General features: G+C 42.0%; 2 protein-coding genes and 1 non-coding gene across 4 annotated transcripts; 2 read left to right on the top strand and 1 right to left on the bottom strand.

Annotated features, from left to right (window-relative positions):
• Positions 1 to 1,980: 1,980 nt before the first annotated feature.
• On the bottom strand, positions 1,981 to 11,252 carry Dclre1b (DNA cross-link repair 1B). Its single transcript, XM_051198920.1, has 4 exons — positions 10,786 to 11,252; positions 9,906 to 10,071; positions 8,665 to 8,847; positions 1,981 to 3,826 (listed from the first exon to the last, which is right to left on the bottom strand). The coding sequence occupies exons 1-4, from the start codon at positions 10,972 to 10,974 to the stop codon at positions 2,778 to 2,780; spliced, it is 1,587 nt and encodes a 528-aa protein (XP_051054877.1). The 5' UTR covers positions 10,975 to 11,252; the 3' UTR covers positions 1,981 to 2,777.
• On the top strand, positions 5,392 to 5,498 carry LOC127233147 (U6 spliceosomal RNA). Its single transcript, XR_007835451.1, has one exon. It is a non-coding gene; the product is annotated as a U6 spliceosomal RNA (small nuclear RNA).
• A 275-nt stretch (positions 11,253 to 11,527) lies between the features above and the next one.
• Ap4b1 (adaptor related protein complex 4 subunit beta 1) lies at positions 11,528 to 22,781 on the top strand. Of its 2 annotated transcripts, XM_051198777.1 has the most exons (11): positions 11,528 to 11,551; positions 11,682 to 11,871; positions 13,042 to 13,266; positions 14,088 to 14,218; positions 14,583 to 14,730; positions 16,352 to 16,848; positions 18,567 to 18,650; positions 19,436 to 19,539; positions 21,258 to 21,465; positions 21,690 to 21,971; positions 22,342 to 22,781. In XM_051198777.1, exons 2-11 carry the CDS (start codon positions 11,759 to 11,761, stop codon positions 22,767 to 22,769), a joined length of 2,220 nt encoding a protein of 739 aa, XP_051054734.1. In that variant the 5' UTR covers positions 11,528 to 11,551; positions 11,682 to 11,758; the 3' UTR covers positions 22,770 to 22,781. The 2 variants fall into 2 exon arrangements, with proteins under 2 accessions (XP_051054734.1, XP_051054735.1); XM_051198778.1 differs by lacking the exon at positions 13,042 to 13,266.
• The last annotated feature ends 862 nt before the right edge of the window (positions 22,782 to 23,643 follow it).

Genomic DNA, 23,643 nt, shown 5'->3' on the forward strand with positions numbered 1-23,643 from the left:
TTGTAGGGCTGGAAATGTGGCTCACCAGCAGAGAATTTGCCTAGCATGCTCAATGCCAAGTTTGATCCCCAGCACTGCCAAGAGAAAAGTTCATTGTAACATTTGTAATTAAGAACAGTATAAAGGGCCTGGAGAGATGGCTCAGCAGTTAACATTTGTTGCTCTTGGAGAGGTAAGGACCCCCACATTCAGTTTCCAGCACCCATATGGTGGCTTATAACCATCCATAAATGCAATTCTAAGGGATTCAACACACTCTCATGACTTCCACGGGTAGGTACCAGGCATACATGAAATGCACATAACATTTATAAAACTAAACACATATACACACAAAATGATCTAAAAAAAGATTAAAAAAACAAACAGCATACAAATGTTGAAAATTGTTATAATAATTTATATTGAGAATGGTTTATTAACATGTATTCACCAGACATGATCTTATTAAAATGGGCATTTTTGATATTGACATTTTGAATTGCAATTAAGAAATTAAGTAAAATGCAGAATTTAAAGTCATATACAACAGTGTTCTCAGTCCCCCTGCCATTACTGTTTACGGACAGGCACGCATGCCAGTCAGTTGGCAGACAACTTTCTGGACTCAGTTCTCCTTTTATGTGGGTCCTGGAGATTGAACCCAGTTCACCAGTGTGGCAAGTGCCTTTATCCACTGAGCCATCTCACTGGTCCCTTTAAAAATTATTTTTATTTATGTGTATTGTGTGAGACTGCATGAGTTCACGTGCAGTTGTGCAGTTGTTCATGGAAGTCAGAGAGCACCAGGCCCCCTGGAACTCCAGTTACAGGTGGTCATGATCCACCTGCTGTGAGTGCTGGGACCTGAACTCAGGTCCTTAAGAGCACAGTAAGACTCTCAACCACCAGGGCATCTCTCCAGTACCCTTTACATTAAAAACAAAAAAAATTATCAGCATGTGCCTGCACACATGTGTGTGAATTATCCTATCTGAACGTGTGTAGATTTAATATTTAAATCCTCAGAAAGACTAGAAAAAGGGCCATCAATCTACATGAAAGACATTTTATTTTACTTTGTATTTCTTTCTTTTTGGGAGGGGGTCAAGAGATCCACCTGTCCCTACTGTGATTAAGGGTGTGTGCCACCATTACCCAGCTTACTTTGTACTTTTATAGAGAATTGTTTTGAAGAACAAAGGCTAAGACAATCAAGTCTTTGTTGCATTATTACTATTGCTATCTTTTGGTGGCACTCAGGATAGAACCCAGGACTTCAGCTTGGTAAACACATCCTACCAGCACCATACCTTCAGCTACAAAAACCAGCATTTCAAATACTGTCATGTACCAGACACTGAGCTAGGGAATCACCAATAAATTAATGTGCATAGCAAACATGGGAGAGGGGCATCTCAGCCACCACTTTACTGCTGAGTAAGGTTCCTCTGTTTAAACCATTTGCCAGGCACCCTGGGTTCTAGCCCAGGCAACGTCCAGGTTTCCTGTTGTACCACGTCTCACTTGCTGCAGCTCCTGAGAGGCCCTTGGAGGTTTATAGGAAGGTCACTGACAAAAACAGCACTGAGGACAGTATGTCCAAGAGCAACGCCTTTGCTCTCTAAATTTCACCTCTCCTTTCCAAAGCAGCAAAACTGCTTCCCTCCGGTAAGAGATGTCTTCTTCATTGCTAAGGTTCAAGGCTCCAAAAGAAGCTGCTTTGATCCACATGCCCAGCTCTCCTGTGCCCTCCCAGAGCACATTTCCTTAGGGCTGTGCTATCATCTGGTTTGCTTGCTGGTTTGGCATTTTGTTAGGTTACAAGCAAGACAGGGTAAATGGCACACTCTGACTGGTTCCAGCCAGCTGGCTCCTTGGTCTCTCCCCTGGATACTAAAATAAACAAGCTCTGCACTCTTTGGCTTCCTAACTCAAATTGGTGGGGGTGGGGAAAAAATTCCAGCTATGAGAACAATCAGAGGAATATCTGGCAACACATTTATCTTTTATATCTTTATTTTAACAAAGTAGTGTCTCCAAGCATCCAGTAGTTCAGACATATTCTAGGCCTTAATGTTCAGCTTATTCCATGGTGCAGAGTCCCCAGCCCCCAAATGACTGTTCCAGATGGATTTCTCATGATAGCTACTAACCCCCACTATGAAGGAGGAAGGTGGTATTTTCTCAAGTTTCAAGGCCTCTTCATTGCTTCCTGTTCCCTCCCTGAGGCAGAGACAGGAAGTTACCTGGAATGGGTCACAGCAAGTCAGTGACATTCATGATTAGAACATGCTACTCAGGCTATCACTTATCCTCTAGCACCACAATTTGTAAAATGAAGGAGACAAGGAGACTCAAAGAGTAAGACACGGGAAAAACTTGGCTCTTTTTTTTTTTTTTTTCCAGATTCTACTTTTTCCACAAAAAAGCAAAACAAAACAAAACAAAAACAAAGCAAACAAAAAAAAAAAAATGCATGTTGATAAAAGTTTAAGAAAAACTGGGTTAAACCAAATTGAACAGATTAAGTTGCTAGGGAACTTCTAAGAACTTTAAATGTGCTTATGAACACTGAATGGTTTATAATGAAAAGTGTTTGTTAAATATAATAAAATTAACATAAATAGTCAGCTATAAAGCTAAGAGTTTCATAGGCACCAGAACTCCACAAACAAACTTCAGAAGAGCTACTCCAGTGTGAGCACAGGATTCTATAAAGGAAGACACCAAACAAACTTTTGCCACTAGCCATCAGCCACTGTTTTCAAAACTGCAGTGCTGATCCAATAGGATTGTTATACTGTACTCTCCTGGTATTTTTCCACTTGCTGGTCAAAGTTCCTGGAAGAGAAACCTGCTTGGAAGAAATTCATTGGAGTAAGAAGGTATTTTAGTGCCAGGCACCTGGACTCAGTAGCTAGATGAGTGTCTTTGGTAATGTGAGACTGGAGAGAATCATAGCCTATCCAGTCACTTGGGTTCCCTCTAGCTGGTGAGCCATTGCCTCTTCTAGGTATCAAGTGAGACCTTACACCAATTTCCTCCTTGGTTTCTGGAGAGATAAACTCATCTACAGGCTGTAATTGCACTGAAAATTCCAATGGGGCAGTCAACATAGTCACCCTCTTTTTGGAGTCACAAGAAAGGACTGGCTCATCACATTTTTTCCTGCAGAAGTCTGGGAACAACTGCTTTCTGGCCCGAAGAGGATGGGGGCAGAGCTTTTCAAGGTCCCCAGGCCAGGGTGAGAGGGTTTCTTTCATGTGCTTGGTGTCTCTGTCAACTTTAACCTGGTCGGCTTTTTCCTCAGGGGATTCAAACACAACACCTTGGATTCTTGGCCTCTTTAGTCTCCTCTCTAACTGCCAACGCACATTTGTTTCCCTAGGGGAGGAACACATGTATTGCTGCACAGAATGTGGGATCATCAGTATAGGGAGCCCAGGACTCGAGCTGTCCTCAAAGAACTCTCCACAAGGCTGTTGGCGAACAATGGGCACCACCCGGCAAGGCCTCAGAGCTGCAACAAAAGCCCGAAGCTCAGAGTAAGATGAATGGTCAGAGTAAGGGATGATGTGGATGTCTGGGTGAGGGCTTCGTACTTTCCGGCTTGTGGGAAGAATAGCAATGGTAGGGTGAGTCTGGTTCCACTGAAGCATGGCAGAATGGCAGATCTCCATATAGTCTACAGCATGGATGCGCCCAGCTTCTTCCTCAACTGTGAACACATCTGCGAGTCCCAGCAGCTGTACCAACTCCAGGCGTTGAGGACTCAATACCACCCAGGTCCGAAACTCAAGGGCTAGTTGCTCCAGCAGTGACTCTTTTCCTAGGCTATAGAGTCCTAAATTATGTTCAAGGGGGTGGGGAAAATAAGAGAAAGAAGGTAAGGGAGATGTGGTGATATATCATTTATGATTAATAAAGCTTGCCTGAAGATTAGAGAAGCAAAGCTGCCAAGCCAGTAGATCTTACCTCTACCCAGCTGAGGAATTGTGGTGATACATTATTTATAATTTATTAAAACTTGTCTGACCATAGAGTTCAGGCAGTGGAGATATACACCTTTAATCCCAGCAGCCATACTAGCTAGCCAAGCAAGTGGGAGCACACACTTTTAATCCCAGGACTCAGAATTAAGCGGCAGCCGATCTCTGTTAGTTAAAGGCCACAGTGACTACAGGAAATTGATTCAGTCCTAAAAGAAACAGCTCACACAAAGGTGATCTCAGCAGACGCTTTTAATCCCAACACTAGGGAGGTGAAGACAGGAGTGATATGGCTGGGCAGAGAAAAGAATAAAAGGCAGGAGGAAGAAAGGAACTGAGATCTTTTGCCTCTGAGAATTTATGGAGTCAGGATTACCATTTCAGCTGAGTAGAGGTAAGATCTACTGGCTTGGCTGTTTTGCTTCTCTGATCTTCAGGCAAGCTTTAATACATCATAAATAATATATTACCACATGAAGGTATTAAAGACTCCTGATCAACCAAATGTGTAGTATAAATAAAAGACCCAGTGACTGATATTTGGGTTCAAACTTCAAGCTGAAGAACAGAAAAGCAAAGTAGAGGGTCATTAGCTCTTACCACGACCTCAGGTTGAATGGGCTGATCCTGCTGTCTCCTCAGCACAGCTGGAATGAATTCTATTTTCAGTGTGGCTAGAGAATGAATGCCTGATACTGACTCCTTGCTCCTGTCTTACATACCTTCCTAATGCTGGGATTAAAGGCATGTGATCCCAGGTACTAAGATCATCTTTGTGTGAGCTGCTTCTCTTTAGGACTGGATCAATCTTGTGTAGATCTGGGTGGCCTTAGGCTCACAGAGAATCATCTACCTCTTAATCTTGAGTCCTAGGATTGAAGATGTGTGCCACCACCTCCTAGTTTCTGGCTGCTGGAATTATGGTGCTTGCCTGGCTGCTATGGCTTGTGGCTAACTTTGCTTTCTGAATCCTCAGGCAAACTTTAATAAATTATATCACTATACAAATATTCAGCAATAATATGTAAAATCTATTTGGTAATCCAGGAAGTATATTAAGAAGGTCATGCATTTAAGATACATAGCAGATGCCGGTATGGAGTACACAAAATCCAGTTATTCTTTCAGGTCAACAAGACAAAGTATCAAGTGTTAGGCCTGTGGAAACAGATTAAAAAAGCTTAAGCTCTCCAAGAGTATTATCTATCTGCAGACTCACAAACAACGTAATGCTGGGTAATGTCACACACAGGTATACAGTGTTATAAACGCATAGAAGGAGCTACCAGCTGATGAAATTAGGAAATGACATATGACAGTTGAGCCAAGTCCATTTTGGGGAGGGGTGATGGAAAATTTAAACATTTCTTTGGGGGAGAGAATAACACTTTCATTTAACTAAAAAAACAAAAACAACCTCGTGCTCACTCTAGCAGCACATACACTAAAATTGGACCGATACAGAGAAGATTAGCATGGGCTCTGCACAAGGATGATATATAAATTTGTGAAGCATTCCATTAAAAAACAAAACAACAAAAACCTCACTTGTACAATCAAGAGGCAACTAATTTATTTATATCTATTAAGCCATGAATTTATAGATCAGCTGGGCACTTCAGTTTGACTCAGGTACCTTCCTCTTTGGCCTTTATTTTTCTGATCATTTTCCTTCACCTGTGATCTCTCACTCCATACAGCACTTCATGTGCTCAATGTGTATCAGTTCTCTTGGCAATCTTATCTTTAACTTGCTTGTTTACAATAATGCCAATAGCATGATGGGTAATGCTAGAGACTCTTCAGTTTTGTCATTGGAACACCTATAGGATATTCCTTTTTGGACAGAACCCAGTCCCTTGATGTCGCTAATATTCCCCTGCATGAACATTCCTATCTATCTACCTATCTATCCATCCATCCATCCATCCATCATCATCCATCCACCCACCCACCCATCCACCCACCCACCCAAGGGAATAACTCCATGGCTGAGAGCCTAAACATCAGGAACATTTCCTCTTTCCCTTTGTGCTTGTCATTTTGGCTAATTAATGGGAGATGACCATTCTTGCTGAAAGGAAATGGAGCTGTATCTTAAAAGATGAATCAGGGTTAACTAGTAAGAAAAGGGTATATGGTAGAAAATATTTTGAAGGACCACCTCAGTGTTACCAAGGTAAAGATGATTAGTGAGATATGACACTAGAAAGACAAATCAGATCATTTATTAGTGGGCCACACGAGTACTGAAAAGGAGTTAGAACTTAATGCTGTAGATGAAGCGGGAGCTGCTGAACAGTGTGAGGTAGGAAAGTGATACATTTCAATCATCAGAATACTGTGATCAAAACACGTCTTGATAAAAAAGTAATTGCAGGACTGTTAAATGACTGGATGAGAAGTTGGAAGTAGAAATTCCATCTGGAAGGCTAAAAGGTACACACCCAGAAGAAATGCAAACATGAACTTTAGCAATGGCTGTGGTAACAGATCAGGATATGCTATTTAACTGCTGTTTTCAGACTTTACTGGCTCACAACTAAACTGTGAACTTAAAAATGTTTGCTTTATATCCACTCCCCTTGATTATGATTCAAATTTCACCTTTTGGGCAAAAGGTTCTCTGCTCTCTATACATCCTTTTCCATCTTTGGGTACTTTCTTAATAGACAGGAAACCCTTAAAGTCAGACACCATATTCTATCTGGATTTTATAACCCTGCCCATAGGATATGTGGCACATTACAGGATTTATTATATATTTGCAAAACTAATCAAGCCCTACCTCAGGCACTCTCCTAACCCACTGTGCTTCTACAAGAAAATTCTACACATCATACTTCAAGAATGGTGAGATAGCATTTCTTCATGAATAGTTCAGTCATTCTGAGGATTAGGAATATTTCTCAATCAGTTTGTTAGCTACCCTGAAAAGTATATAATTTTTTCATTATTTTTACTTAAGGCCATTTTTGAAACTCCTTTCAGAGTTGGGACATATGCTTTAAGATTTTGTTTAACTCTTTGAGGACCTATAATTTTTTAGAACAACCAAAGAAGTTATTTAGAACAAAAGCTGTTTTTTGTTGTTGTTGATCTTTTTTTTTTTTTTTAAAGAAGTTGATTTTCATAAACTATACCTCAAAAAGCAACTTCAAAAGCCCCCAAAATATTGTGTGTCACTGTGGAGTCACCAGAATAAGCCAACAGCTGTTTTTTTCAATGTGCCTATTTAAAGCACCTTTTTATTAGGTGCTTTAATTAGACTCTACATTCCTTTATTAAAAAGAATAAACATGGAAACTATGGAATATATATTATGAGACAATTAAGTGGATACTGTTCCTCTTCTACTTGAAGCCATTCAGTAGCTCTTTATTGAGATAAGAATCAATTCAAAGTGACTTAATACCACCACAACCCCTCCTGCTTTTCTAGCCTCTTTGCCTACTATGTACTTGTCACACTGGCTGCTGATTCTCTTGATACATAAAGCTTCCTCTTAAATTTGAGGGGTTTCTTTCCTTTTTTTAAAAAAATATTTATGTTTAATTTATCTGTATGTACATGAGCTTGAGTGTGTATGTCTGTGTACCACATGTGTGCAGGAGCCCTTGGAGGTAAGAAGAGAGATTGGATCCCCTGGAACTGGAGTGAGCTGCCATGTGGGTGCTGAGAATAGAACCTGGGTCCTCTGAAAGAGTAGCCAGTGCTCTTAACCACTGAGCTATCCCTTCAGCCCTCTTAAGGGTTTCTTTTCATTCATTCTTTCTTTCCTTTTTTCCCCATGACAGGCTTTCTCTGTAGTCCAGGCTGTCCTGGAACTCACTTTGTAGACAGCTGGCCTCAAACTCTGAAATTTCTGTGTCTCTGCCTCTCAAGTGCTGGGACTAAAGGTGTGTGCTACCACTGCCTAGCTATCTTTTTTGTTTGTTTGTTTCTTTTTTGGGACAGGGTTTCTCTGTGTGCAGCTCTGGCTCTCCTGGAACTCACTTTGTAGACAGGCAGACTTCAAACTCAGAGATTCGCTTGCCTCTGCCTCCCAAGTGCTGGGATTAAAGGTGTGTGCTACCTCCACCACCTGGCTATCTTAAGGGTTTCTTAATGAGTCTTAGTTCACATTGGTATGTGTGTACATTATTGGGAATATAAGAAACAGCATATTTAAATTGTACAGGATATACTTGGAGGTGATGAATACTATAAAAAGTGAGTAAGTTTGGGGCTAAGGATGTAGTTCAGTTGACAGAGTGCTTGCCTAACATGTACAAAACCCCTCAGCTCAGTCCCAGCACCATAAAAACTGGTTGAGCTAGCACATGCTAATAAGTTTAGCACTAAAAATAAAAACATTTTAAACAAGAGGGTTCAATGGTATAGTATTTGCCTAACATATGTGAGACCGTAGATTTAATGCCAGAGCTGTGGAAAGGGTTGAGGATGATAGTGGGCAGTTTCTATTTTTTTTTTTTTTTTTTTTTTAAACAGGGTCTTTCACACTGGAATTCACTATGTAGACCAGGCTGCTTCTGCCTGGTAAGTGCTGGGATTAAACAACAAGCCAGCTAGGAGGTTCATTCATCATAGTAGGTTTTACAGGAAAGGTGAGACCTGCACAAAGACTTGAAAACAATGAGCACCTTCAAAGAATCTGGATTCACTAAGCATGAGAGAAAAGGAAACCACTCACCAATCTTTATGTTGTGTTGTGGGAACTGTCGAATGAGGTGGACAATCTGCCGAGTAGCTTCTTGTCGGGAAGGAAGAACCAGGGCTGGATTGCAATTGGTGTTGTCAAGATATAAAGTATGAATCTGTTTCCCCAGTATCAGGGCAGGCTCCTTCAGCATGGATGGTGTATATCGAAAATCACCTGGAAGAGCAATACAGGAGGTGGGAGAAGGGGGCAGACTAATGGACAGAAGACAAGCCTCTCCCATCCTTGCAACAGATGGACACTGGTTACTGGTTTATGGAAAAACTGTTTCCTGGCACTGAACTTTACCTCCAATATAGCTTCTTTGTAAAAATATCTCTATCCTGCACTTGTGGGTTTTTTGTTTTTTGCTTATTTGTTGTGTTTAGTTTGTTTTTAAGATATACTTATTATGCACATTAGGGTTTTGCCTGCATGTATGTCTATGAAAAGATGCCAGATTCCTTGGAACAGGGATTACAGACAGTTGTGAACTGCCATTTGGGCACTGGGAATTGAACCAGGGTCCTTTGGAAGAACGTCTGTGCTCTTAACTGCTGAGCCTTCTCTCCAGGCCACTTGTTTCTGTTTTCTGAGAGATCAGGTTTCTCTACTTAGGCCTGGTTGTCCTAGAACTCACTATGTAGACCAGGATGACCTTGAATTTGTAGAGATTCCCCTGCCTCTACCTTAAAGGCACGTAGCACCACTGCCACCGCCACCACCACACCCAGCCTGTTCTTGTGTTTTTACTTGCATATTCTTTTTTTTGAGACAGGATTTCTCTGTGTAACAGCTCTGGCTGTCTTGGAACTAGCTCTGTAGACCAGGTTGGCCTTGAACTCAGAAAGACTCCCCCTGCCTTTGCTTCCCAAATGTTGGGATTAAAGGTGCATGCTACCACCACCTGGCTTATTTTCATATTCTTAACAAGGTTTAGATATTCAAACAGTTGAAAAGGGTCACTGTGCCTATATGAGATGAAGCTACAGGGACTATTCTTCTGAGTGAAAAAGCTTCAGAAATCACACAGCTGGGCGGGGTGGTAGTGATGCATGTCTTTGATCCCAGCACTTGGCAGTGGGAGGCCGATACCTATGTGTTGAGTCCAGCCTGGTCTATACAGAGTGAGTGCTAGGAGAGGCTCCAAAGCTACACAGAGAAATCCTGTTTTAAAAAACCAAAAGAAATTACACAGCTGGAAAGTGAGAGGGACATCTTGGGGAAAGGCTCACCTGTATAGAGAATTGTCCCAAAGTATCCTTCAAAGAGAAACATGACAGAACCAGGGCAGTGATTGGCATCTATAAGGGTTACAGTCATGGTTTCTTGCCCAATTTCATCTAGAGGTAATACATGGCTCTCACCAATCTCTAGGGCTCGGATCCACTGCTTAGACACCTGTGGAAACAGTTGGTCACACTAGTATCTCAGTCTACTTTCTGGATCAGGGACTAACACCCATCAAGTAAAGCTGACAAGGCCTGAAACACTCTCATGCAAGCTGTTAAAAGGATTCCCAAACAACCTGTCCTTCCTCTTCTGGCTCCCCACCCTTGGTATCAATTTAAACTCAGAATCTAAAAACAATCGAGATATAGACTCTCAAACTTTTTTCTATCATAATTCCAGCAGGGGTGGGAGACAACTGTCAAGAGAAAATTCTAGTCAGGACTTATACCAGCCACATCTACTGAATCAGACAAGATGAAAGAAGTTGGATAATAGGTGTTTGGTGTGTGTGTGTTTAAATTTAGCACAGTAGATGAATTACTGATTGGGGGGTAGGGAATGTAACTTAGGGTACTTGCACATGTTTAACAAATGCTCCAACACTGAGCTACTTCCTCAGTCTGGTGGATTCTTAAAAGCAAATTAGGGAGACACTGGTTTAGTATTCATGAAAAGATAGTAAATAATTTCGTTGTCTAAATTTACAGCTAAAAATCCCCAGTCAGTTAGCTGGAGGCTAGTCTTACTCTGGGATCAACTTCCACATCTGTAAAAACTCAAGTCTTTATGGCGCCCACTCCGTGATCCCCAAGCTGTGACAGATCAGAAGTTCCCACTCAGATTCCTGAACTAGGAATCAGAGGCCAAACCCAGCTCCAATACCTGGAGGCGACGATGCAGGAGGTGGGCGGTGATTGGGGAGCAGTAGAGGGGCCGTGCCCAAGTGCTAGACAAGCCCACCGTGTGGTCAGAGTGCATGTGCGATAAAAAGAAGAGCCGCGCGGTTCCAGCACGGCGCAGCCTCCAAAAGTCCACAGCAATGGGCGTTTGGGGGATTACGACCCCGTTCATGGTGGTAGGGTTGGCGAGTCTTCTCGGGAACAGCACTCCTGCGTGAAGCTTCCACGATAGCGTCCCGGCCACATGCGGACGCAAGAACAAGGGGAAAACAACCCAGAAATGGAAGGAGGAGGCTTAGTGAGGAAAAAGGAGGTGGCCTCGTTCGGGACGGCCACAGTGAAAGCGGAAGAAGCCCGGAGAGCATCACTCACACCCGCGCGCGGGAACCCAGGCCCCCACTTTGACAAAGTGCGCGCGGCGGCGAGGAGACAGACCCAAGTAGCCGATTTCCGATGAGCTACGCGCCTGCGCCGAGCGGTGAGTGCGTGTAGGGAAGGGCGCCCTAAGGTCGGTCCCGCTTGCGCTCGGCACTCGGCGTGCCTGGGGCAGGGGCTCAGTGAGTGCCAGGGCGAGGGGGCGGGATTTCCGCAGGAAGCTGGCTGGGGTGTTGTGTCATGGCTTGGGCGGCTAGCACTGGAGGGCCGGGCTGTGATAAGTCGGCCTGTCGCTGGTGGGGCATCGCATGCCTGACTGGGCCTACAGAGCTGAGGAAGTCTGCTGGACAGAGCGAACGGCCTGCGGGGCTTGGGTCGGTGCCTGAAGGGTCAAGGTCCGGGCTCGCAGAGGCCCGAGGGATGGAGTGTTCCGCGATGGGGAAGGCGCTGCCAAGTGACACCTCGCCTTTAGTGTTCTCACTGACCCACATTTCCTTTACTCAGGCTCCCACATCGGGACTAGAAGGAGCCCACGACTACGCCACGGGTCGGTGGAAGCTGTCCCGTGACGGTTGGCGAGGATGCCATACCTTGGCTCCGAGGACGTGGTGAAGGAACTGAAGAAGGCTCTGTGTAACCCTCACATTCAGACTGATAGGCTGCGCTACCGGAATGTCATCCAGCGCGTTATTAGGTATCACCAACCCACCTTAGAATTCTAACTCCCGCCCCCACCTTCCCCATCCTGCCCGACTTCTAATTCCCTTCTGGGCTCTCTACCCGCAACCACACTGAAAAAGTAAATAAATGAACTTGGCAGCCGTATCTTAAGACTGCATTTCTGGATTGTCAATTCACTCTCCCTATCCAGCTGAGAGCTTTTCTTCGTGTCAGGCTCAGCAGTTACACTGCTGACTCCTTGTTCAATGACTTTCCTACAATAGTCTCTCTCTCTCTCTCTTCTTGGAGGCAGGGGTTTTTCCTGTGTAGCTTTGGAATCTGTCCTAGAACTCTCTCTGTAGACCAGGCCGGCCTTGAACTCACAGAGATCCACCTGCCTCTGCCTCCTGAGCCCTGGCATTAAAGGTGTGAACCACCACTGACCTGCCAGTTCTCCTTTTTATTTTTTTAAAGATTGAGACCTATATATTCCCTTGCTTGCTTGGCATTTCTACCTGGATAGTTTTTCGAAGATATGACCAAAATAGTACCAGCATTCTTCTCCTCCAACCTGCTATTTTGCTTTGAGGCTGTCCTGGGAACTCACTATATAGACCAGGCTGGCCTCAGCCTCACAGAGATCCCCCTGTCTCTGCCTCCCGAGTACTGGGATTATAGTTGTGCACCACCATGGCCAGCTTTTTATTTTTACTTTCTAAAAAGATGAGTGTATGGGTGTTTTTCCTGCATATGTAAGTCCATCACACATATGCCTGTTGCCTGTGTATGCCAGAAGGCACCCTGGAACTATAGTTTTGGATGGTTACGAGCTACCATGTGGGTGCTGGGAACTGAACCCAGCTCTTTTGCAAGAGCAACGAAATTACCAAGTAACTATTGATCTCCCTCTCCAGCCTATAACTTTGAAAGATGTGCCCATAGCATATCCCCGGAATGTTAAAGTTGAATGTTCCATCCCCATATCATTTCATTGGAATGTACTAAGGATTCAACAGTGTTGAACACACAGAGCAACAGTTGCAGGCCCATAATAGGAAGTTTTGTGTGATGTAATAGACAAGGTAGACCTACTTACAGCTCTCTGAAGGATCATAATTTAGATAACCAGAACTTATTATAAAACTCCTCTTACAGACTGGGGCTTGTGTGTTTTACTTCTTTCTGCTCTCTGTATTCCTTACAGGCACATGACTCAGGGTTTGGACATGTCTGGTGTTTTCATGGAAATGGTGAAGGCCAGTGCCACTGTTGATATTGTTCAGAAAAAGTTGGTTTATCTGTATATGGGCACATATGCACCTTTGAAACCAGATCTGGCACTCTTGGCCATCAATACACTATGCAAAGACTGCTCAGACCCCAATCCAATGGTTCGAGGACTGGCACTACGGAGTATGTGTAGCCTCAGGTGAGCACTTTATCCCTTGCCTGGTCCTGAGTGGCTAATGAGTTAGCAGGTTTTTAATGAGGACAGCTTAAGTTCCCTAATACTAAGGAAAATACTGTTCTTCCTTGAACTCAGATTTTCAGCCCTTGCTTTGACCTTCTAAGCTGTATCTCATGGTTTTATTAAAGATGGTTTTAAACTTTTATCTTGGTAAAATAGTTCTAAATTTCATTCGGTTAAAGATGTTTAATCAGAGTCATGCGGTGGTGGCACATGCCTACAATCCCAGCACTTGGGAGGCAGAGGCAGGCAGATCTCTGAGTTCCAGACCAGCCTGGTGTACAAGAGCTAGTTCCAAGACAGCCTCCAAAACCACAGAGAAGCCCTGTCTCCAAAACAAAACAAAACAAAAGGTTTAATCAGTTATTATTGTAATAATTTGTTCTGGCTGTGTAGCATTATTCCAAAAGAAAAGCCAAATTATGGCTTTTTAAATTTGATAGAGGCTTTCTCCAATTTCTTTTTCTTTTTTTTTTAAGATTTATTTTATTTATTATGTATATAGTGACCTGCCTGCACATATGCCAGAAGAGGGCATCAGATCTCATTACAGATGGCTGAGAGCCACAATGTGGTTGCTGGAAATTGAACTCAGGATCTCTAGAAGAGCAGTCAGTGATTTGAGCCATCTCTCCAGCCCCCCTCCAATTTCTTGTGATCAGATAGATAAATTCAGGCATGAATTATTAAATGTAAATGAAACCTTTGTTAATTGAAGAAGAGCTTACTTATGTCAAAACTAGCATTTCAAGCTCTGCCTCACTACAGGATGTGTTTCTTAGGATGCCTGGTGTGCAGGAATATATCCAACAGCCTGTTCTTAATGGTCTGCGGGATAAGGCTTCCTATGTCAGAAGAGTGGCAGTCCTTGGCTGTGCCAAGATGCATAATCTTCATGGAGACTCTGAAGTGGGTAAGAGCATCTACCTTGCCCAATATTTTTTTGTGTCTCTATTGCTGTATATAATTTTGGAAGAAAAAACTATGTTGCTTGGCAGAAAGTAATAATGTTTCTCCATGACTGTATGTCTCTCTAAATCAGATGCTTGTTTTTATTTGTTTTTGTTTTAGCTCCTTATTTCAATCTTTGAAAGAAATTAATTTCTTAATTTAGATGTCCTGTCTAGTACCCAAAATGATGTTATTTGTTGCCTTTGGTTTTTGTTTTTGTTTTTGTTTTAGCAGAGATGTAACTGTGTCTGCCTAGAGCTGCTACTCTATTTCTATCCCTATGACTCAAGTTTTCTTTTATTTGTAATCTTTGATCTTTGTTTTAGATGGTGCTCTAGTCAATGAGTTATACAGTCTCCTGCGTGACCAGGATCCAATTGTGGTTGTGAACTGTCTGAGGTCTCTAGAAGAAATTTTAAAACAGGAAGGAGGTGTTGTCATTAATAAGCCCATTGCCCACCATCTCTTAAATAGGTTTGGATGCTCTTTTTATTATGAGATATGAATCATGGTAAGATCTTGTTGATGAATTAAACTAAATATTATTGTGTATCATGGGGGTGGTGATGTGGGTTTGTGTATATGCTACAACAAAAGTATGAAGATCAATAGGCAACTTAGAAGAGGTGACTTTCTACTTCCGCTTTCATGTCAGTTCCAATAGAACTCAAATCATTAGGTTTATATAGCAAACACTTTTACCCAGTTTACTGCAATTATTAATTTCCTCATATTTATTGAGAAAATTTCTCTTATCTGACTTAATTTTTTTTTGATATGTAAAGATGGTAGAAGCAAGCTGTGGAGATAAATTCATTCTGTAATACCTATTATGTCCCCCCAAACTGAGCCATTTATCTTATAATTTAGAAAATCTGGGTTATTGGAGAGATGGCTTAGTGGTTAAGAGCACTGACTGCTTTTCCAGAGGAACCAGGTTCAATTCCTACCATCCACATGGTGACTCACAACGGCCTATGACTCTAGGTCAGGGGATCTGACACCTTTTTCTGGCCTCCTAGGGGGACCAGACATGCATGAATACACTTAAATATAGGCAAAATACTTACACATAAATAAAAATAAATAAACCTTAGGAAAAATATAGAAAACCTGAAATTTGAGGTGTACAATATAGAGTACGGCAGTAAAATAATTGCTAGTGGTAGGTGTAGTATCAGATGCCTTTAATCCCAGCACTTGGGAGTCAGAGGCAGGAGGATCTCTGTGAGTTTGAAGCCAGCCTGGTCTACAAAGCAAGTTCCAGGACAGCCAAGGCTACACAGAAACCATGTCTGGAAAAAACAAACAACAACAACAAAACATAATTGCTAGCTTGCATGTATGAGCCTTGGGTTCGGTCTCCAGTACTGGAAAAAAATTAATGTTAGAGACTTTGGATCTAGAATATATTGATCATATCTTTGGTTTTAGACTTGTACCATCTACTTTTCTTGGGTTTTCTTTTTAAGATTAATGTTTTATTTTTAATTGTGTATGTGTATATAGATAATTGCATGTGAAAATAGATGCCCCCAAAGGCCAGAGGGGTTGGATCCTCCTGGAGTGGGAGTTGTAAGTGGTTGCCAGCCACCTGATATGGTTGGCTGCTGGGGATCAAACTCATATCCTGTGGGAGAGTCGTGCATGTTCTTACTCATTGAACCTTATCTCCAGCCCCCTTAGAATAATAATAATAAAAAAAACCTCATTATTATTTGTGTGTGTGTGTGTGTGTGTGTGTGTGTGTGTGTGTGTCCGTGTGTCCGTGTCCATGCAAGCATGTGCTGTGGCATGTGTTAGAAGTCAGAGGACAACTTTGGGAATCATTTCTTTGCTTTCACCATGTGAATTCTGGAGATTGAACTTAGGTCAGCAAGCTTGGTAACAAATGCCTTTCCTCACTGAGCCATCTAAACAGCCTTTATTGTGGACAATAAAGCTTATGTTTTAAAATGTAAAAAGAATTCAAACATGTCATAATCTATTTTAAGAGTTGTCTCTCCCTTTTGTAATGATGAACAGCTATATGGCAGTTGTATGGAGAATGTTCCATTTGTTATTAAAGTAGTGCTTTTGTTTTCATTTTGGACAGAATGTCAAAACTGGATCAATGGGGCCAGGCTGAGGTATTGAACTTTCTGCTCCGCTACCAACCTCGGAGTGAGGAGGAACTGTTTGATATTCTCAATTTGTTGGACAGCTATCTCAAGAGCAGCAGCACAGGTGTGGTGATGGGAGCCACCAAACTCTTTCTGATCTTGGCAAAGAAGTTCCCCCATGTACAAGCTGATGTGCTTGTACGAGTCAAGGGACCCTTGCTAGCTGCCTGTTCGTCAGAGAGCCGTGAGCTCTGTTTTGCTGCTCTCTGTCATGTCCGCCAAGTCTTGCATAGTTTGCCAGGTCACTTTAGCAGTCACTACAAAAAGTTTTTCTGCTCTTACTCGGAGCCTCACTATATCAAGCTACAGAAGGTGGAAGTGCTGTGCGAGCTGGTGAATGATGAGAATGTACAGCAGGTGCTAGAAGAGCTTCGAGGGTACTGCACTGATGTGGCTGCTGACTTTGCACAGGCCGCCATCTTTGCCATAGGTACAGTACCTGCTGCTTTTACTGCTTGTGACCCCAGCTTAGCCTGCTAAAGACTGCAGTCAGGGAAACAGAGGACAGTAGTAATGAGTCTTGTTTCAGAGACAAAAATATCATTATTTTGGGTCATGTTTTGGGTCATGATTACATGCAAGGGAAAAGTGTTGTTTTAAATCAAGGCAGATGTTTCTCAAGGTAGACAGTATAGGTAACTTGAACAATACTTAAAATTTATACTGTTTTTATGTTACCTTCTATCCAAAATGTGATACATACATACATACATATCATCTTATGGTCTTGTAAGGCAATCGAGAATAGTGGGTATTTTTTGTTTGTTTTGTTTTTCGAGACAAGGTTTCTCTGTAGTCCTTTGGAGGAAACTCTGTAGACCAGGCTGGCCTTGAACTCAGAGAGATCCACCTGCCTCTGCCTCCTGAGTGCTGGGATTAAAGGCATGTGCCACCAACACCGGGCAGAATAGTGGGTATTTTAAAGATGAAGAAACTTAGGTACAAAAAGGTTGCTAAGTGTCCAAAAGACCATGTAGTTTCTAAACTGAGTGGAAGCCATCTCTCTTGACTAAAAGTCCTTTGCTTCTATTAAGGGCTATATATAGTGCTAAGTTTAGATCAACAGAGTAATTCCTTAATTTTAGAGACTTTCTGACTTCTCGTCTGGAACCTAAAAGGTTTGAAACATTCAAAGAATGAAAACAGCTGATGAACTAAGATTGAGAGGGCTAAAACTAAGTAGAGGAGAACGAAGAACTCTCATATTTGAAGTATAGTTGCTAGAGGCAAAGAAGACAGTAAAAATTCTTCCAAACTTAAAAGATTGTTATCATGTATCTCCAACAGTAATATTTCTATTCAAGTGTGTTGCATCCAGAAGGGTGCCTCAGTCAAAAGTACTATGTGCCTGTGATTCCAACACTCAAGAGACCAAAGCAAGATAATCACAAGTTCAAGGCCACCCTAGGTGATATAGCAAACAAACAGGCCAAAAACTGCATCCTGTACTTTGTTATTGTGCTTTCAACCATGTGTTATGGGGATCTTTTTCCTTTTCCATAAGGTTTCTTTTGGTCACTTGAAAAAAAAAAAAAAAAAAAACTGAATTCATTTTAACCATAGTTCCCTGTACAAGCCTTAGAATCTAATTTAATTGTAATTAGTGATTTTTTTCTTTTAAAGATGACTTGGTTATTGTTAATTATTTTTCTTATTCCTATAACCAAAATGCCTGATATGAAGCTACTTAAGGAGAGAAGAATTTATGTTGACTTACAGTCTGAGGGGATGCAGTCCAGCATGGCGGGAGCATGAAGCAGCTTGTTGTACTGCATTTTCATTAGGAAGTAGAGAAGGATGGATGCTGGTGCTAAGTTCACTTTTTCCTTTTAGTTCATTCTGGGATCCCAACCCACATGGTGGTGCCTGTCATATTCAGATAAACCTTTTTGGAAACACTCTTATAGACATACATATAGGTGTGTTTCTATAGTGGTTATAAATCTAGTAAGTTGACAGTGAAGATTAATCATCATTAACATCTCTGTCTTTTTTCTTTGTTTTTCCTTTTTAAAACAGTCTTGCTGTGTAGGCCAGACTAGCCTCTAATTTATGAACCTCCTGCTGCAGCAATTTGCGTTTGCCTCTGACTAATGAGAAATGGTTTTAGAACAACATGCTAGAATTTCACCTTTCCATCCTCTGTAGGTAGCATTGCCAAGACTTACACAGACCAGTGTGTACAGATTCTAACAGAGTTGCTGAGTCTCCGACAAGAACACATCACTACAGGTAATGCCTGCCTTTCTAAAAGTAAATCTTCCTGCCTTCCTTCCTTCCTTCCTTCCTTCCTTCCTTCCTTCCTTCCTTTATTCCCTCCCTCCTCCCCTCCCTCCCTCTCTCCCTCCGCCTTCTCTCCCTTCTTTTCTTTCTTAATCAAGTACCTAGCTAACAGTAGTTATTTTTAAAAAAATTTTTATTAAATGAATTTCAATTATTTAGACTTAAACATGTCCTTGCATCATCATCTGTTGCTATCAGAGAAGCATAGGCTCTATAGATTTAACATGGTAGCCTCTTCTGGCTGTTGGAGTGACAGGACTGTACTGTGGATAATTAGGATACCAGGAAGCTCTTTTATCTTCACACCGCTTCAAAAAGAGCTTCATCCAGCTTCCAAGACTAGGCTGAAGTGAGGCAAGCAAGGATTTAGGAAGACCTTATTCTGAGGCTTATATAAGTGCCAGTGTCGTGTGTCTTTAAATTTTGCAGTTTAGGCACCTTGTTCATGCCACCAGTCTCAGGACTGTGTTCAGTGTCTGTCAGCAACACTACCCCACATTTGTCCACAGCATTGTATTTACTAAGTACTTTTCTATTTATTCACTATTTATTCAGTTTGATGTGTGTAAAATTCATGTGTATCTTCCATTTCTCAATTAATTAATAACCACCCCTCCAAAACCTGTTTTCCAGAAATTCAGTCAGAAATGTAATCCAAATACATGACTCTTCTTGGGACTCTTTCCTGCATGGACCTTCTAACCCTGTGCTCTTCTGTCCTGGCTTTATTGCAGTAGTGGTGCAGACTTTCCGAGACCTGGTTTGGTTGTGCCCTCAGTGTACTGAAGCTGTGTGTCAGGCCCTGCCTGGCTGTGAGGAGAACATTCAAGACAGTGAGGTAGAATATAATCCTCTTTTTACTTGGAATCATAGAAGGGATTGTAGGACCATGCCTTCTGAAACGGGGTCTGCTTTTGGTTTGGTTTTGTGGTGCTGGGGACCAGACTCAGGCTAGGTAATTATTTCCACCACTGAGACAGTTCCTAACCCTGAAATAGAACCTGATTACTCTTTTTAACATCCTGGGTCCAAGTAGGAACTCAGGCTTGCTTTTGTCTTAGGTTCTCTTTGGGACACAAATAACCCACAAATTATAAAAAGGAGACTTATCTATAGTTTCAATGACAAATTCTTTGATACCACTGTCCTCTTGAATAATTATGAGTCAGAGATTTACACCATGGAGTTTTTTTTGTTGATGGCAGTTTTTTTGTTTGTTAATTTTTGAGACAGGGTCTCACTATATAACCATGGCTGGTGTGGTACTTGGTATGTAGACTAGACTGGCTTGCCTCTGCCTCCTGCATGCTATAATTAAAGGTGTGCTTCACCATGTCTGGCCTGCATGGTATTTTTTTTTTCCAGAAATTTGTTTTCTTCCTCCCCATGGAGACTGCTAAATTAAATATCTAGGGTGGGGACACCTAGACAGATGGTCTTTTAAGAAATGTCACTGATGAGTCTGTGAATATTCTAATAACCACTTTCATAAAAAGATTTCAAGAAATTCTCTCAGTAGTTTCTATTGAAAGATGAAACTTCAGCACACACTTTTGATGCCAGCACTTGGGAGCAGAGGCTAGTGGATCTCTGTGAGTTTGAGACCAGCCTGATCTACATACTGAGTCCACAACAGCCAGAGTTACATAGTTGAAAAAACAACAAGGAGGCAGAGGAGGTGGATCTCTTGAGTTTGAAGCTAGCCTGGTCTACAGAATGAGTTCCAGGAAAACCCTGTTGGGTGTGAGGATCACATTTATAACCCCTCACTCTGCTGGTGGAGGCAGGAGGATTACAGTCCAAGGTCAAAGTCAGTGAGCTACACAGTGAGTTTGATGATAGCCTGGACTATGCACGATACTATCCTGGGCTAAGCAAGATAACTATCCTGGGCTATGTGAGACACTATCAAAAAGAGATGATGAAAGCAGAAAAAGGAAAGAAAAAAATGCTATAATGCGCAAAGGGAAACTCAAAACTTTTGTTAGGCCATGCTGATTAATCAATAAATAAAGCTTTCTCAGTTTGGGGCCCGGTTTAATGATTCTTCTTTTCCCTTTTTTTTTTTTTTTTTTTTTTTTTTTTTTCCTGAGAGAGGGTTTCTTTGTAGCTTTGGAGCCTGTCCTGGAACTCCCTCTGTAGACCAGGCTGGGTTCATACTCACAGAGATACAGAGATACACTTGCTTCTGCCTCCCAAGTGTTGGGATTAAAAGCGTGGGCCACCACCGCCTGGCTTTCTTTTTTTGGACCTCACACACAGTATTATTTTTGTGTGTGTGTGTGATTCTGGGCATCAAACTCAGGGTCTTACGCCTGCTAAGTTGGCATTTTGCAAACTGCATTGCATCTCTAACCCCAGGCCCATGTGCATTAGAATTTCACTCTTGTTTATTTTAGAGAAGTAGTGGAGCAGGGCATGCAGTACAAAGTTGACACCAGTGAAAGGGTGCAGTTTATCGGCTGGCACTAGGGGAAAAGCAGAACCCATGACTGTCTCCTGTTTCCTCTGTTTGGACAGCCATATATTAAGCATCTATTATTTTCTCATTCCTAGGGGAAACAGGCACTTATTTGGTTACTTGGGGTCCATGGGGAAAAAATCCCCAATGCTCCTTATGTGTTGGAAGACTTTGTAGAAAATGTGAAGTCAGAGACATTTCCTGCTGTTAAGATGGAGCTACTGACTGCACTAATGCGCCTTTTTCTCTCACGCCCTGCTGAGTGCCAAGACATGCTGGGACGTCTATTACATTACTGCATAGGTAGGTTTTCCAGAGCAATAGTACTTGCTGAGACTCATACTAAAGTCTTCATAGCTTTCATGGTCTGGTAAATCATGTCTGAGACTTGAGAAGGAAATGATAATTTCTAATGTATCTTGCCTTCTTCATTTTTTTCTCCTCTTGTGGTTGGCACAAAGTTGGAAGAGAGCAGGGTGCTGGTTTGTTTGTTGGTTTGTTTAACTTAATTCATTGTTTTCTCTCAGAGGAAGAAAAGGACATGGCTGTACGAGACCGAGGTCTCTTCTATTATCGTCTCCTGTTAGTTGGCATTGATAAAGTTAAACAGATCCTGTGCAGTCCTAAATCTGACCCTTCTCTTGGACTTTTGGAGGATCAGCCAGAACGACCTGTGAATAGTTGGGCTTCAGATTTTAATACACTGGTGCCAGTGTATGGCAAAGCCCACTGGGCAACTATCTCTAAATGCCAGAAGGTAGAGCGTCATTGCCTTGAGCTTCCTGTCAATGCATCCTTGGCCACACCAGGTAAAAATAGTGTTTACCTTACATGGTAAAGCTTTCCATGTGATGACTGGTGGGAAGTAAAATACTGTAGCTATTTCAGACTGCTGCCTGAATTTGAATCTTTTGCGAGGGGAGTTCATCATTGGTTATTTAAGCCATTTATCTGAAGACAGAAGTCATAGTATAAGTGTGTTTTGCTTTTATGTGTATGAGACACAATATGGCCTTGAGCTGGCTGTGTACCTAAGGCTTCCCTTGACCCTTGATCCTCCTGCTTTCATCCTCCACCCCAAGTACTAGGAGTACAAGGGTAGCACATTGAATGTTTTGGAATGTAAAGTAAAAATGCTGATTAAGAGCATCTCTTATAAAAGCTTTCTGACTCTTTTAGGTCACTTGATTTCTGAAGAGAACAAAGAAGAAATACAAGAATCTCCTGATTCTGAAGCTCTCATGCTGGTCCCCAATCTCCAGCTTACTGCTGAGTATTTTGAGAAAACATGGCTTAATCTCAAAGTTACTCATCAACAGGTGTTTCCTTGGCAGGGAGAAGTCCAGCCGGACACTCTCCAAATGGCTCTAAAAGTAGTGAACGTTCAGACCATCGCAATGAGCAGGGCTGGAGCACAGCCCTGGAAAGCCTATCTCAGTGCTCAGGATGATACTGGTTGTATCTTCTTAACTGAATTGCTTTTAAAGCCTGAGAACTCAGAAATGCAAATCTCTGTGAAACAGAGTGAGGCCAGGACTGAAACACTCCATGGTTTTGTTTCTGTATTAGAAACTGTGATAGGAACAATTGGAGACATAAAATCTTAACTGCGTTGCTGCTTGCCTTGATGTGATATGAATGGCTTTCAGAGTTCCTTCATTTTCTTGTAGAGCTGCTTGTAAGTCCACCTATCAAATGCAGAAGAGAATGGGCAATCTGGGAATCACAGTTCTTATGTTTTACTCAATGTCTCCTTCCTTGTTCGATTCTAGCCTGTCAGGGATTGATCCTACTTGTAAAGGAGAATTTTACACAGTAGCCTGTCAGGGATTGATCCTACTTGTAAAGGAGAATTTTACACAGTAGAATTGGTAGGGGGTAAGGATGGGATGGAGATTATTTTAGAGGGTGTATTGGTAGATGTCATTTTCGAGGGTCTTTTTTTTTTTTTTAAGTAAACTGTTCTTGTTTTTCCAGACATGCTTTTTAGATTAGGATCCAAAAGTTTGTTTGTTTTTTTTTTTTTTTTTTTTTTTTCTCTGTGAGGCTGTCCTAGAACTAGCTCTTGTAGACTAGGCTGATCTGGAACTCACAGAGATCTGCCTGCTTCTTCCAACTGAGTGCTGGGGTTAAAGGCATGCAACACCACTGCCCAGCGGTCCAAAAGTTCTTGATCTTGAATCTAGAGTATCTCTTCAGTGTCATGGCTCACCACTCCTGAAACATCCTCTATTCTGACAAAGTGGTTTACCAAAGAAGAAAAAAAACTGGTTTATTGCAGTTCTCTGAGTGCTCTTTCATCCCGAGCCTTAACATGTGTTTCTTGCCTGAACAGTTCCTCACTCTCATGTCTCAACACGTAGTATGTCTTTCTTAGTTGTGAGCTCTTTCAGGACGTTTTTCTGTGGCAATCTCTGCCTTCATTAGGGATCTTTATTCAAGCTATCAAAGCTGCCATGACCTGAGGATGTTAGCTCAGTT

Source organism: Phodopus roborovskii, unplaced genomic scaffold (genome assembly GCF_943737965.1).
Source record: "Phodopus roborovskii unplaced genomic scaffold, PHOROB, whole genome shotgun sequence".
Lineage (NCBI taxonomy): Eukaryota > Metazoa > Chordata > Mammalia > Rodentia > Cricetidae > Phodopus > Phodopus roborovskii.